The sequence below is a fragment of the Papio anubis genome, chromosome 14, assembly GCF_008728515.1.
Source record: "Papio anubis isolate 15944 chromosome 14, Panubis1.0, whole genome shotgun sequence".
NCBI lineage: Eukaryota > Metazoa > Chordata > Mammalia > Primates > Cercopithecidae > Papio > Papio anubis.
In genome coordinates, this window is record NC_044989.1 from 104869619 (window position 1) to 104885183 (window position 15565).

A 15565-nucleotide genomic window follows, 5' to 3' on the forward strand; every position below is an offset into this window, starting at 1 on the left:
CCCCGTCTCCACGTGATCGCCGTCACCGCCTCAGCGAAGCGGAAGCGGCCATCATAAGTCCTGGCAGCTGAACCCAGGCCTGCCTCCCTCCTTCTCCTGCACCGGGCAGCGGTGACGGCCTGGGGTTGTTCTGTCCTGGTTCTGTCTGGCCGGGAAGCCGCCGGCCTCCGAGAGCGGACGACGACGTGGGGCCCGGGAGCTCCGGGGCGGACAGGCTGACCGGCGGACCGCCCAGGTGTCGGCACGACGTGGGCGGTGCCCAGAGCCGCGCCCCGCCCCTCGCAGGCCAGCGCTCAGGGCCCGCGGCCCGTGCCCGTTTCCAGTATGGCCGCCCGCCGTGCCTGACCCGCGGCCTCTCCGCTCCGACTCCTTGTAGGCGATGCCCAGGCCAAGACCGTGACTGACACTCTCGCTCACACGCACGCACGGACCCAGGCCCACGCCCGGAGCCCGAGCCCTGGGCTCGGAACCGTTGTCGTCCCCGGCGCCGCGGCCAGAGCCCGGACCACGGCTTCCGCGCCGCCGCCGCCTCGCCGAGAAGGGCCGCGCCGGACCTCGAGCGCGGCGGCCCCCGGCCGGCAGGGATGGGGAAACGGGCGGGAGGAGGAGCAGCCGGAGCCACCACCGCCGCCGTCTCCACGTCCGCCGGCGCCGGGCTGGAACCCGCAGCCGGCCGTAGCGGGGGCCCGCGCAGCGCGGCAGCCGGCCTCGTAGGAGCGCTGCACCTGGTGATGACCCTCGTAGTGGCCGCGGCGCGGGCCGAGAAGGAAGGTGGGTGTCCCCCGGCGGCGTCCCTGCGGCGGGGCTGTCACGCCGCTCTCGCGGAGGCCGGGCGGGCTGGGCCGGGAGGAAGGGCCGCGGCCGGGGCTCCGGCGCGAAGTTGGGCGGTCGGGTCCCGTCCCGAGCCGGGACCTCGCAGCGCCCGCCGGTTGGAGTGGCCCGAGCTCTCCGTGATTCCTTCCCCTGCCTTCCCCCCCGTCTCCTGTCACTGCCATTTCAAAACTTCCTGAGTTCTCGTACGTTCTTGCCACTTGGCCCGCTAGGTAGGAGGGGCATATTTTTTGGCTTTATTTTGGCTAATAGGTACATTTTAGGACACTTCTGTTTTCTTGGTTGCGTGCAGACAGAGCTTACTTTAAAATGCGGTAAAAATAGCGAGACGCAGCTTACAAAATTTCAGTTTGAGTTTGTTCAGACATTTCTTCGAGGGGAATCTTGATCCTGTAGCTTCCTCCTTTAATGTCTCTTTGCGGTATTGATGACTCTTTATTGTTAGACGTAAATACAATTCCATTTACCTCTTTAGTAAGCTTTTGAAAGCCTGTTTGCGTTTCTTATTTTAAAATACGTAATTCGGTGCCTTTGTCTTTGATGTGAAAGCCTTTAAAAATAAATGTGAAGTTGCCAGTTTGCAAGCCCTTACAGTTAATTTACGGTTAAGGGCTGGCCCCTACTTAAAAAAACTCTCATTAGTATCGTGCTGCTGCAAAACGGGTACTTGGACAGGGTCAAAAATTATTTTGTAATCTTGAAGACCAAATCAGTGTAATTTCATCTACACTACCTCTTTTTGAGCCAAGGGACATGTGAATGGTCACAGAGCCTTCATGAAGAATTTACTAAGTGAATAGTTAAAAACAAAAAACAAAAACTAAGCAAAACTTGTTAGTTTAGCATTGCACATGAAACTGCTCGTACAAGAAAACAGTTTCTTGCCACGGTAGCTTTAGAGTTAACGTTCTACTTTCTGACTGAAGTCACTTGCTTTTTATTGTTATTGAAGGTAAAAGCAAATACAAACTAAATTAGTGAAGTGTAAATGTGCTTCAGGATACCGTTTCTTTTATTTTTGTCCACATGACATTCCCTTATTTAACTCTAAGCAACCTTAGTCTCGGTTAACATTGGTGGAAATTATTCAAAGAATTGCCGTCTATAGAAAGGATTAATTGATGGAAGCAAAATTATTTCCAGAATAAAATATTGCCGGTTTAGGACTAGTCAGGCCTGGCGTTGTCATAATACATCATTGGCCACAGATCTGCAGTTCGTTGAGTGTTCTTCTGTGTGATCGTGGCACCTAGCATTTTGGCATGTAGTGGGTGTTCAGTGAACCCAAAATAGTGCAGTAATTTAATGGATATTTTTTGGGTGGGACTTCAGGTAGACCTTGGTGGGCATTGTGTCCTTGCTTTTCTGTTCTTTTGCTTACCTTGCACGGTGCCAAACACTGGCGCTTAGCATTTGAGTGTATGACTGTTTTCATGCGCCCTTAGCACAGGGAAATGAAATGATGATTGAATCTAGTAAAGCATTAAGTTTGTATTTTCCTTCTACTGCTGCTTATTTTTCCAACAGCCATTTTATATGCTAATAAAAACTTTACTCTGGGTAAAGTTAAGTAAACAAATTTTTTGTTGGAGAACTGTCAGCCTAAAATATATTCGCTAATTTCTCATTTGCATACTTTATACATGTTCGTGCACCTCTCTGATATCCATAGATGTGTGTAAGGATTGGATGAGGAGAATACTTGCCCGGGTTTTAAGTTCGTGTTAAAGGAGTGGTTGAATCTGCCAGTGGTCCTGGGTGAATCAGGTATCCTTTGTGGCCCATGCTTATCTGTATGAACAATGTGTGTGTGCAGAGTTATCCAAGATATTAATGGGGATGATACTAATATAGAACATAGGCCTCTACCCATCATAAAGAGATCTGGTTCTAATCAAATATTCTGTGATGGTATCTCCAGAAATGGCTTCTACTTTAAAACTGATCATATTCCAGTGTTGTTTCTAAGTAAGGGAAAAGCAATTTATTTTCTCACGTGATTGTGACACTGTGAGTTTGGCATCTGATGAGGCACAAATACAATATTTGTCCTACAAGGTCCTGTTGAGTTTTTCAGCAAGTCTGGGCAGATTTCTGAAGATGGCTGAGTTCCGTTTGTCCATTCACACCCGGAGGAATTTTTTGTCTGTTGAAGTAGCATAAACTAGTTTAACATTTCCAAGATAAGATCTACCTGCAGTTTTAATGATGATTCTGCAGGTATTTTGTATGTTTGTATTTTTTTTCCTTCATTCCTGTATAATTTCACTGCACAATCTTTAAAAGACAATAACAGTCATTGTCTCCTGAAGAAAAGCTGCAGAAGTAAATTACCTAATGTAGTTTTTCATGTTTGGACTTGATGTTGGGTTTTTTGAGTCAGAAGCATGGACCATTGCTGGTCTTAGCATCCTGTGTGTGTTAACTGAGCTATGGGAGTGTGCTATCACTAGTCCAGAGGAAAGGTGCCTTTGAGACGGTGTTGGCTGTGATGTAAAGTTTGTAAGGACTTTGAAAGAGTTTTCAGAGGTAGAAGTTATTATAATCACTACAAATAACTAGTTCTAGATTGGTGGCAAGATTTTTTCTTGAGGCTAATATCTAGATATTGAGAATAGCAAAAATGTGTGTGAGTTGTGAAAATATATTTTTAAAATATGTAGTGAAAATACTTGTGTGTATATATATTAAATGTATAATTTTAGTATTTTGAATTACAAAGCAGCCCGTTGTGACTGGCAAATAAGACCTTTTTAAAAAAAGCATCATATATCATGTAATGTAATTTCATTGTGAAGTGGGTTTTTGGAGGGCATTTAGTTTATTAAATCAATTATTAAATGAGAAGCTATAGTTTATGTATCTAGTAAATATAAATTCAAATAAATTTTCAAGAATGAGTGTTTCAATCTATGACGATTTAAATTTCATTGTCGCTTGTTTTATTAATTGGCAATTAAATGGCAGGGTAACGTTTGACAACCTTTATTAGGACTTTTAAAATTTTTTGCCAGTGTACTGTAGTTTCAGGCACAAATTTTTGTTTTAAGCTGTATTTGTGACGTAGGTGCAAAACCCAGTACGAAGTATTTACAAAGCGTATGAGAAAAGTGCGTAGGACTAAAGACTGCAAGAAAACAGATAAGAATCTAATAGTTTTCTAAGGGTAGCCAAATTGACTAGGAGTGTTATTTACTTTTTCTTAACCAAATTATTTTTAACCTACTTATTACTCGATAATGTTAAAATGTTTGAAAGTGATTTTCTTAAGAGTGAGATGTGTTAACCCTTTGTATGGGGTAGAGTGGGTTCCTTTTAATTTAGGGCCTAGTAAAGAGAGTATTATTGATTAAGTACTTCACTAATGAACTTTTGTAGCCTGCTTTTACTAAAGGCTGTCGCCTGACGGAGCATTGGAGTTTTGTAGTTGGAAAAGTGTGTCCTCTTTTCCTCTTACACCATTTTCCTCCTCTTTCTCGTTCTTTACAGTGAATCTTCATAGACATCTGCCAAAAAGATTGCTTTGAGAGTAGATGTAAACTCGTCTAATTGTTACCATCCAGAGTAGCAATAAGCCAAATTACTCTTGGAGGAAATTAAAATCTTTGCTAGGTGCTTGATACATTAGGTGTTCTTTCTCTTGCCTGTGTGTGACTCAAGCGCTCTGATTGGCCTTGCCAGACCAAGAGGCCCTTTTCCTACAGCTGAATTTTTCCCCACTGTCTCTTGTAAGCAGCATCTGGCCTTGTTTTGGTGCCTCTGTACTTCTAGGTTCTGGTTGTGCCCTCCTGTCGGTTGTGCTCTCCAATTGCCTGTTGGTTGTCTTCCTTCGTGTATGTGTCTAGCTGTTGGTGCACACTGCATATGTCCAGGGCAGAATTATCTTGCACCACCTCCAGTTTTCAGTTTTTTGTTAATGCTGTGATGATTTTGCCTGCCCCATTGGATTCAGTTTTGACCCTTCACCAAGTGGCATCAGTGCCTGTTACATCCTCTTTTGATCAGCTGTCCACTGCCTTCAGCCTGGGGCACTGCAGCAGCCTCTCTCCTGCCACCTTCCCATTTCTGTTCAGTCCTGCATGCGCCCTCTGAATTTGTGGTGTCTTTGTTAATCATTCATCATTGATTTTGATGCTTAATTGTGTACTGCCTTGTTTAGCTCCTTAAATGATTTCAAGGGTGTCAATTCTCCACCTAGGCTGGCATTTCTGTAGGGCAGAACCTTTGCCAGCATCTGTAGTACATACATAGCAAGCATTCAGTTTTGAATGAAAGTTTGCCTGAACTTGCATTGTAATATAATTTCATTGTGAAATGGGTTTTTGGAAGGCATTTAATTTATTATAAATGAGAAGCTATAGTTTATGTATTTAGTAAATATAAATATAAATTTGAATAAATTTTCAAGAATGATTGTTTCACCCTATTGACAATTTAAATTTCTTTGTCGCATGTTTTATTAATTGGTAATTAAATGGCAGGGTAATGTTTGACAGCCTTTATTAGGCGTTTTAAAATTTTTTGCCAGTGTACTATATAGTTTCATGCACAAAGTTTTGTTTTAAGCTGTATTTGTGACGCAGGTGCAAAACCCAGTACAAAAATATTTACAGAGCATATGAAAAAGTGCATAGGACTTTTTGTACCTGAGAACCTAGGTTGAGAGTCAGAAGTACAGGTAAAACTCAGTTCTGGTGCAGATGTCATGAGGAAGTCTGCTATAACAGGACATTGAGTAACACCAGTTTTTTCTTCCCCACATGTTGCTTTTCCTTGTAACTAAAAGGAGTTGTATACACTTATCTAAACCATCACTTTTATAACTTGGATTTTCAGATTTTCATAAAACCCTAATCTATAGATCATGAAACTGAGGCTTAGAGAGGTTAAGCCCAGCATGATAGGTCTGGTAAATAGCGGAGCCAGGATTCCATCCTAAGACATCTGTCCCTTGAGCCAAACTATGTAACCCCAAATGAGCACTTCAGGAATTCGATTTTGTTGTATTGTACCAACTGCAAAAAGAACAGACTTGACAGTTCATGCAAAACCCATGTATTAGTATTCAAGTAAAATGTACTTTCTTTAAAAAAAAAAAAAGAAAAGAAATGCCAGCCACAAGCTTTCTTATCACTTTCTGTTGACTTGTTGACAGTTTAAGTAATCACAGGCCATTCTGGATTATGAAGGTTCTTAAAAGGAAACCAGTGAGTGGATAATACAGGGAAATGAGTATTTGGTATTGGAAGCTACTGTCTCTTTGTTCTTGATGACTTAGATACCTGGTTGTATTGCTAAATATTAAGCAGTGTTGCCTTCTGTAGATACTGCCTAGCTCCAGATTGGTGTGATGAGTTAGTCTAGACTTGTGGAATATTCTCAGAAGCTGGCCCTGGATTAAAAGGAACTGGAGGTAATGCAAATGCTGGTAGTAGCATTTGCCTTGGCAGGGAGAAATCTCTCGCAGACTTCCATTAGCGGTCCGAGGGCTGCAGAAGAAGTTCATTTCCGGTGCTTTGTTCTTATTAGGGCATTTTAGAATTAGGTGGTCATTAGTTCTCATCTGTAGTTCCAAATCTGTTTTTTGTTTGTTTTTTTGTTTTTGTTTTTTCATTCCCATGTGATTACTTTTAAAACCACAGATGGAAGGTTTCTAGAAAGCCTTTGCCATTTGCCTGATTGATTTTGTTGCATACAACTCTGCCATTTTAGGGCAGATCTTTTAGATGGTCAGTCATGATAGAGTATGAAACCTATGTTTTAATTTATTTTCTAGAAACTGTGGTTAACAAAAACATAACAAACTACTTAACCATTTTTATATGTACAGTTCAATAGTGTTAAGTATATTCACATTGTTGTGTAGCAGATCTTCAGAACTTCATGTAAAACTGGAACTCTGTACCCATTAAACGACTTCCTAGCTCTCCCTCTACCCTTAACCCCCACCCCCAGGCTCCTGGTAACCACCATTCTACTTTCTGTGTTTATGAATTTGACTACTTTAGATACTCCATGTGAGTAGAATAATGCAGGATTTGTGACCTGCTTATTTTAGTTAGCATAATATCTGTAAGGTTAATCCATGTTGTAGGATGTGACAGTTCCTTCCTTTTTAAGGTTGAATTATATTCTGTTGTATGGATATACCACATTTTGTTTATCCATTCATCCATCCGTGGACACTAGGCTTGCTCCCACCACTTGGCTTTTGTGACTAGTGCTGTGAAGTTAGGTATGCAAATATCTCTTCAAGACCCTGGTTTCAACTGTTTTGCATATCTACCCAGAAGAGAGATTTCTGGATCATGTGATAGTTCTATATTTAATTCCTTAAGCAACCACCACATTTCCATAGTGATTGCATAATCTTACAATCCCATGAATGATATACGAGGATTCCAGTTTCTCCATGCCTTTGCCAACAGTCGTTAGTTTTTTGTTTTGTTTTGATAGTGGTGTGAGGTGCTATCTCATTGTGGTATTGATTTGCATTTTTGTAATGATTAATGATATTGAGCATCTTTCCATATCCTTCTTGGGCATTTGTATCTCTCCTTTGGAGAAATGTCTATTCAAGTCCTTTGACCACGTTATATTCAGGTTTTGTTGTTGTTGTTATTGTTGTTATAGGAGTTCCTTATATATTCTGGATATTAACCCCTTATCAGATGATTTGCAACTATGTTCTCCTATTTGGTCGGTTGCCTTTTCACTCTGTTGATCATATTCTTTGAACAAAAATTTTTGTTTGATATAGTTACTTTTGCTTTTGGTGTCATATTCAAGATATCATTGCCAAATCCAGTGTCATGAACTTTTTCCCTATGCTTTCTCCTAGGCATTTTATAGTTTTGGGTCTTAATGTTTCGGTCTTTAACCCATTTTGAGTTAACTTTTATTTATGGTGTAAGATAAAGGGTGCAACTCTGTTCTTTTGCATGTGGATATCCAGTTTCTCCAATTCCATTTGTTGAAGAGGCTGTCCTTTCTTCACTGAGTACTCTTTGTGTCCTTGTATGAAAATTAATTGGCTATATATGTAAGGGTTTATTTCTGGACACTATATTCTATTTAATTGCTCTGTCTGTCTTTATGCCAGTACCACACTATTTTGAATACTATAGCTTTGTAATATGTTTTGAAATGAGGAAATGTGAGACCTCTGTCTTCTTCCTTTTCAAGATTATTTTGGCTATTTGAGGTTCTGTGTGAATTTTAGGATATACTTTTCTACTTCCCTTGGGATTTTGGGATTTTGATAGGGATTATGTTGAACCTATAGATCACATTGGGTAGTATTGACACCTTAACAGTAATCTAACCCATAAACATGGGATGTCTTTCCATTTATTTGTGTCTAATTTTTTCAGCAGTGTTTTGTAATTTTCAGTGTACAAATTTTTCACTTCCTTGGTTAGGTTTATTCCTAAGTATTTTATTCTTTTTGATGTCATTGTAAATAAAACATGCATTTTTGAACGAATGATTTGGAATTTTTCTTTTTGACTTAGTCTTTTGGCTTTAAATACTTAAGGATTTAATATTTTCCTTAGTTTCTATTTGCATTTGAATTTTTTATTTTCTGTTATTTTTAAACTTGTCAGGCAACTCTGTCACTCTTTTTTTTTCTTTTTAATGGTTTCTGCTTTTCTCATGCCTTAAAATCTCTGGAGATTATATATTCACCAATATTTTATGTCCATGCTTCCATCTTTAAATGCAAATCTCTATTTCTTCAGTCCGTTGGCATCAGGTAGGGAATCTGTCCTCAAATCGTTAGTCAATTGCCTTAACACCACTTATTGAATTATATACAGTATTTCGTTTCATTCAAGTTCTGTTATGTACTGGGATCTATTTCTTGATTCCCCCCCCCCCCCGCCCCCGTGTATTTTTTTCTCATATATATGTCTATGTATTTGTACATTTCTGTTTTATTTTAGGTAATATAGCTTATTTATACATTTCATTAGCTGGCTTGGCAGGTCATCCCCTCTCCCTAAGTGATTATTCTTCAACAAGCAGTTTCTTATCAATCTTGTTTTTATTCCCTATGAATCCTCAAATCATTTTGTAAAGAAAATTTTAAATTGCTATTTGTTTTTTGGTTACAGTTACATTAAAATGTTAGATAAATTTGGAATTTGACATCTTTACAGGGTTTTCCATTTTGTCTTTTTCCTATGTATATAGTATTAGGTAAAACTGTATGAAATTATGAAATTACAATTTTTGTCAGTCCAACATAATTGAATAACAACTTATTCAATCTAGTATTAGTAAGTTTTTATGCATTTTTGCATTCGCTAGAGCTTCAGAACAATGTTAAAAAAGAGTGATGAAAAAGCAGGCATCCTTGTGTTTTTGTGTTTTCTTTTTTTTTTTTAAGAGAAAAATACCTTAAGTGTTTCATTGTGTAATATGATTGGGGTAGTTGGTTGAAATTAGATGTTCTTAAATTTCTTATATTTTTAAAGAGTTTTAGTTTTAAGAGTTATTAGGAATAGGTACTAAATTTTATCCCGTGCAGTTATTTTATGGCCTTTTTACCTTAAGCTGTAGAAGCACTCCTCTTAACTCAGCTGCACTGAACTCTCTTGGTGAGTTTATACCCATGTCTGTGTTCCCTCTAGTAAACTCATCCAGGGATACCCATTGGACTCGGGCTGCCCGCAGCTGCCAGGCTGCACTCACATACTTCCACACTGGCTCCCTTTAGTTAATGTGCGTATTTTTATATTGTAAAGCTATTATATCGATATAATCCCTCATGAGTATTGATATATCAATATATAGTAATTATTATAGTAATATATTATTATATATAACATATGTTAATAATCCCTCATGAATACATTAATGCACTCCCTAGGGGGATGGGGGAACTAAGTTCTCACATTTAATTTCCAAGAGAGTTCACCTGAGACTTGGTATTAAAATGAGCCTGTCACCATCCCCCTTGCCGCCATGTGATCTGCACACTCCTTTGCCTTCTAGGAGTGGAAGCAGCCTGAGGTCCTCAGCAGAAGCAGATGCTGGTACCACACTTCCTGTACAGCCTGCAGAACCATGAGTCACGTAAACCTCTTTTCTTTATAAATTACCCAGCCTCCAGTATTCCTTTAAAGCCACACAAATGGACTGAGACATCAGTTTGCTCTCAATGTGATATTTAAAAAAAATACTAACAAAACTGTTTACGGAGTTAGAAAAGTTGCTGTTAAATTTTCTGTGAAAAAATGAAAATGTAGAAATACTGGGAAAATTCTGGAAAACAAAAGTTATGAGGCATGACTAGCACAAGCAGTTATTAAAACCTGCTCTTAAACTATTATGTAATTGGTATAATTAGAATAAAGTACTGGTATATAAATAGACAGATTAATGAAATAGAATAGAAATTCTAGTAATAGACCTAATATATGTGGTTTATGTTAAGCTGCTTTTCTTCTGGGAGTCTGGAATTTTGGTGTGTGTTAGGCAGAGGGTACCATGTGGCTAGCACCAAGTAAAAACCTCGGAACTCTGTGTTCGTTTCCTATTGTACCTGTAGCAAAGTATCACAAGTTGAGTGGGTTAAAACACAAGTCTGTTCTCTTATTCCAAAGGGCAGAAAGTCAGGGTGTGTAGCTGATTGCCACAGTTACTGCTTGAGACCATCATTACAGCAGTTACTACTGGAGACCATCATTCCAAGACTGAACAAAGGGACAAACATAGAAATGAAAAAAGACAAAAGAAACTGTTTTAAGGAAAGGCAAATGGGGAGAAGAGAGCTCCCTGCCTCTAGTGAGCAAAGGCAGACCCCTTGAGCTTCTACAGCCCTTTTGTGTTTATTGGGTAACAAGAGCGAGGAGGAGGAGGTAACCATTGGCCAGCGGCTTAATTGATCACAGGTTCATATTGTTACTAACAGGCTTCAGTTATGTCTAATCATAAGAAACATTTGTGCAGCCTCCAACATCTCCTTTTTGTTAAATTAGTTGAGCAAGACAATTAATTACAGGTTGTGCAGCCCTCAGTGGCGCCTAGACAGGGACTTGAAGGGACTATCAGGGACAAAAAGGGACCTGAAGAGAACTGAAGAGACCCGAAAAACTAGTTCAGGCCATGACGGGAACAGGGGCTCAGGCATGCCTCATTGTACCCTTCTCCCTTTGGAATTCGGGCATCATTGTAGCTGTCACTGCTACTAGAGACTGTCATTACAGCATTACTGTTACTGTCTGAGACCGTTATTATGAGACTGAACGAAGGGACGAACGTAGAAATGATTTAAAAAAAAGAATTTTTAAGGAAAGGCTAGCATGGGGAAGAAGAGAGAAGAATAAAACGGCTCCCTGCTTCTAGTGAGCAAAGGCAGCCCCTGAGCTTCTACAGCCCTTTCGTATTTATTGGGTAACAAGAGCAAGGAGGTGGAGGTAACAGTTGGTTGGCTGCTTAATTGATCACAGGTTCATATTATTACTAACAGACGTCGGATGTACCTAATCACAAACATTTGTGTGGCCTCCAACAAGGGTGTTGGGGCTGTGCTCTTTCTGTAGGCTTCAGGGGAGAATCTTTTTCCTTGTCTTTTTTAGCTTCTAGAGGCTTCCTGAATTTCTTGGTTCATGGCCTCTTGACATCACTTCACCCTTTTCCTAATCCGACCATCTTGCTCCCATCCTCATATCACCTTCTCTTCCTCTGAGGGTCGTTATTAATATATCCGCCCATCTGGCTAATCTGGGATAATCTCTCCATCTCAAAATCCTTAATTTAATCACATCTACAAAATTCCTTTTGCCATGTAAGGTAACATTCGTAGCTTCCTGGGATTAGGACATGAACATTTTGGGGAGTCATCATTCAGCCTACCACAGACATTGAGTTTCTGATGAGCTTTGTTGATAGATATGACACCAAAAGCACAAACAAAAGGGGAGAAAATAAAGTAGACATCAAAATTTGAAAGTTTTGTGCTTTAAAAGGCCCTATAAAGAAAAGACAACCCACAGAATGGGAGAAAAATTTTCGCAAATCATGTATCTGATAAAGGGATATGTATCTAGAATGTGTAAAGATCTCTTATAACCTCAGTAAAACAGACAACTCAAAAAATGGGCAGGGGATCTGAATCGGCATTTCTCCAAATAAAGATACACAATAAGCATATGAAAAGATGCTCTACATCATTAGCTATCAGTGAAATACAAATGAAAACCAAAATGAGATACCATTTCACACCCACCAGTATGGCTGCAATCAAAAAGATGGATAATAAATGTTGCCAAGGGTGCGGAGACATTGGAACGTCTTGTTACTTTATGGGTAACATAAGATGGTGTAGCTGCTTTGGAAAACAGTTTGGCAGGTTCTGAAAATACACAGTTACTGTGTGACCCACAGTTCTGCTCCTTAGTATATACTCCAAAGAAATGAAAACACAAAAACTTGCACATAAAAACTCGTGCCAGAACATTCATAACAGCGTTATTTATAATAGCCAGAAAGTAGAAACAACGGAAATGTTTGAAGAATGGATCAAATGGAATATTATTCAGCCATAGAAATGAGTGAAGTATTATTTTGAATGCACGTGACAACACAGGTGAACCTTGAAAACATTGTAGTAAGTGAACAGAGCCACTCCCAAAAGACCATATAGGACCATAGAAGCCATTTATATGAAATGTCCAGAATAGGCAAATCCACAGAGACAAAATAGATACGTGGTTGTCTAGAACCGTGGAGGGCAGTGTAGGGAGGGACTGGTGAACATTCTTGTGTGATTCTTTGTATGCACATGTATTTTATTTTCTCTCAGGTAGGTACCTATGAGTGGAATGTCTGGATCATGTGGTAGTTGTATGTTTAAGAAACTGCTAACCTGTTTTCCAAAGCGGCTGTACCATTTTATATTCCCATCAGAAGTGTATGAGAGTTCCATTTCCTCCATATGCTTGCCAGTGCTTGGTATGGTCAGTCCTTTACATTTTAGCCATCTTCACCGGTATGTAGTGGCACAGGCATTTCTTATTTTATTGCACTTTGCCTCCTTCACAGCCAATATGGTATTTACAAATGGAAGGTTTGTGGCAGTCCTGCCTCACACAGATCTATTAGCACCATTTTTCCAATAGCATATGCTCACTTCCTGTTTTTGTGTCACAGTTTGGTAAGTCTCATAATATTTCAGGCTTTTTCACTATTGTATCTGTTACAGTAATCTGCAATCAGTGATTTTTGATGTGATTGTGTAATTGTTTTGGGATGCCCACAAACCACACCCGTATGACACTGCAGACTTAACCGATAAATGCCTGTGTTCTGACTGCTCTGACTGGCTGTTCCCCCAATTCTCCCCCCTCCTCAGGCCGCCCTGTTCTCTGAGACAACAATATTGAAATTAGGACAGTTGCTTAGTGAGGACGGCATGTCAAAGCTGAAGCATGCCAAAAGCTAGGCCTCTCGCAGCAGACAGTTAACCAAGTTGTGAATGCAGAGGAGAAGTTCTTTAAGGAAGTTAAAAGTGCTACTCTGGTGAACAAATGAATGATAAGAAAGCAAAACAGCTTTATTGCTGATAGGAGAAAGCTTTCGTCTTCAGGATAGAAGATCAGACCAGCCACAAGCATTCTATTAAGTCAAAGTTTAATCCAGAGCAAGGCCCTGTCTTCTCTTCGGTTCTGTAAAGACTGAGAGAGGGGAGGAAGCTGCAGGAGAACAGTTGGAAGCCAGCAGAAGTTGGTTCATGAGGCTTAAGGAAAGGCTTCATCACGTAAAGTGCAAGGTGAAGTGGTTGAGTGCTGATGCACAAGTTGCGGCGAGTTATCCAGAAGATCTGGCTGAGATCATTGATAAACGTGGCCACACTAAACAACAGATTTCCCGTGTAGATGAAACAACCTTCTTTTGGAAGATGCCATCTTGGTCTTTCATGGCTAGAGAGGAGAAGTCAGTGCCTAGCTTCAAAGCTTCGAAAGACAGGCTGATTCTCTTGTTAGGAAATAGTGAAGCTGGTGACTTTTAAGTTGAAGCCAGTGCTCATCTGTCATGCTGAAAATTCTAGGGACCTTAAGAATTATGCTAAATCTCCTCTGCCTGTGCTTTATAACTGGAACAACAAAGCCTGAATGACAACACATCTGTTTATAACATGGTTTACTGAATATTTTAAGTCCACTGTTGAGACCTATTGCTCAGAAAAAATATTACTTTCCAAATATTAAAACTTGTTGACAAGGCAACTGGTCACCCAGGAGCACTGATGGAGATGTACAAGGAGCTGCACGTTGTTTTCATGCCTGCTAACACAGCATCCATTCTGCAGCCATGGATCAAGGAGTAATTTCAACTTTCATGTCTTGTTTTAAAAATACATTACTTAAGGCTATAGCTGCCACAGAGAGAGTGAGTCCTCAGTTGGATCTGGGCAAAGTCCATTGAAAACCTCCTGGAAAGGATTCACCGTTCTAGATGCCATTAAGAATATCTGTGACTCATAGGAGGAGGTCAGAATATCAGCAGGAGTTTGGAAGAAGTTGCTTCCAACCCTCATGGATGACTTTGGGGAGTTCAAGATGTCAGTAGAGAAAGTGACTGCAGATACGGTGGAAATAGCAAGAGAACTAGGATTAGAAGTGGAGCTTGGGCTGGGTGTGGTGGCTCATGCCTATCATCCTAGCACTTTAGGAGGCCTAGGCGGAAGGAATATGGAGTCCAGGAGTTCAAGAACCTCCTGAGCACTGTGGCAAAACCCTGTCTTTACAAGAACTACAAAAAGCTAGGGGTGGTGGCTCTTACCTGTTGTCCCAGCCACTCGGGAGGCTGTGGTGGGAGGATCGTTAGAGCCCAGGAAGGCGAGGCTGCAGGAAACTTTCCAGCCTGGGCAACAGAGTGGCATCCTGAAGATGTAACTGAATTGCTGCAGTGTTATGATAAAACTTGAACAAATGAGGAGTTACTTCCTTTAGATGAAAGGAAGTGGTTTCTTGAGACGAAATCTGCTCCTGGTGAAGATGCTGTGAACCTTGTTGAAATGGCAGCAAAGGATTCAGGGTATTATCAACTTAGTTGATAAAGTAGTGGCAGGGTTGGAGAGGATTGACTCCAGTTTTGAAAGTTCTTCTGGCCGGGCGCGGCGGCTCACGCCTGTAATCCCAGCACTTTGGGAGGCCGAGGTGGGCGGATCACGAGGTCAGGAGATCAAGACCATCCTGGCTAACACGGTTGGAACCCCGTCTCTACTAAAAATACAGAAAATTAGCCGGGTACGGTGGCAGGTGCCTGTAATCCCAGCTATTCGGGAGGCTGAGGGAGGAGAATCACTTGAACCTAGGAGGCAGAGGTTGCAGTGAGCCGAGATTGCACCATTACACTCCAGCCTGGGTGACAGAGCAAGGCTCCATCTCAAAAAAAAAAAGGAAGTTCTTCTGTCGGTAAAATGCTGCCAGACAGCATCACATGCTACAGAGAAATCTTTCATGAAAGGGCAGCAAACTTCATTGCTGTTTATTATTATTATTATTATTATTATTTTGTTTTCCCAAGACAGGGTCTTGCTCTGTCACCAGGCTGGAGTGCAGTGGCGTGATCTCGGCTCACTGCAACCTCCATGTCCCGGTTCAAGCAGTTCTACCACGACCTCCTGAGTAGCTGGGATTACAGGCGCCCCCGACTATACCTGGCTAATTTTTGTATTTTTAGTAGAGACGGGGTTTCACCACGTTGGCCAGGCTGGTCTTGA

At 40.9% G+C, this 15565-nt stretch overlaps 1 protein-coding gene across 4 annotated transcripts in view; it reads left to right on the forward strand.

Moving 5' to 3' along the window:
• Window positions 1-298: 298 nt before the first annotated feature.
• TMEM131 (transmembrane protein 131) overlaps window positions 299-15565 on the forward strand; it is a 252616-nt gene continuing 237349 nt past the window's right edge. For 3 of the 4 annotated variants that reach the window (XM_009184705.4, XM_009184706.4, XM_021925076.2), the window contains exon 1: window positions 310-771. In XM_009184705.4, coding sequence (XP_009182969.1) covers window positions 585-771 — 187 coding nt within the window. In that variant the 5' untranslated portion in view covers window positions 310-584. Of the gene's footprint in view, window positions 772-15565 lie in introns of all 4 variants that reach the window. The other variant, XM_003909005.4, reaches the window with a different exon arrangement.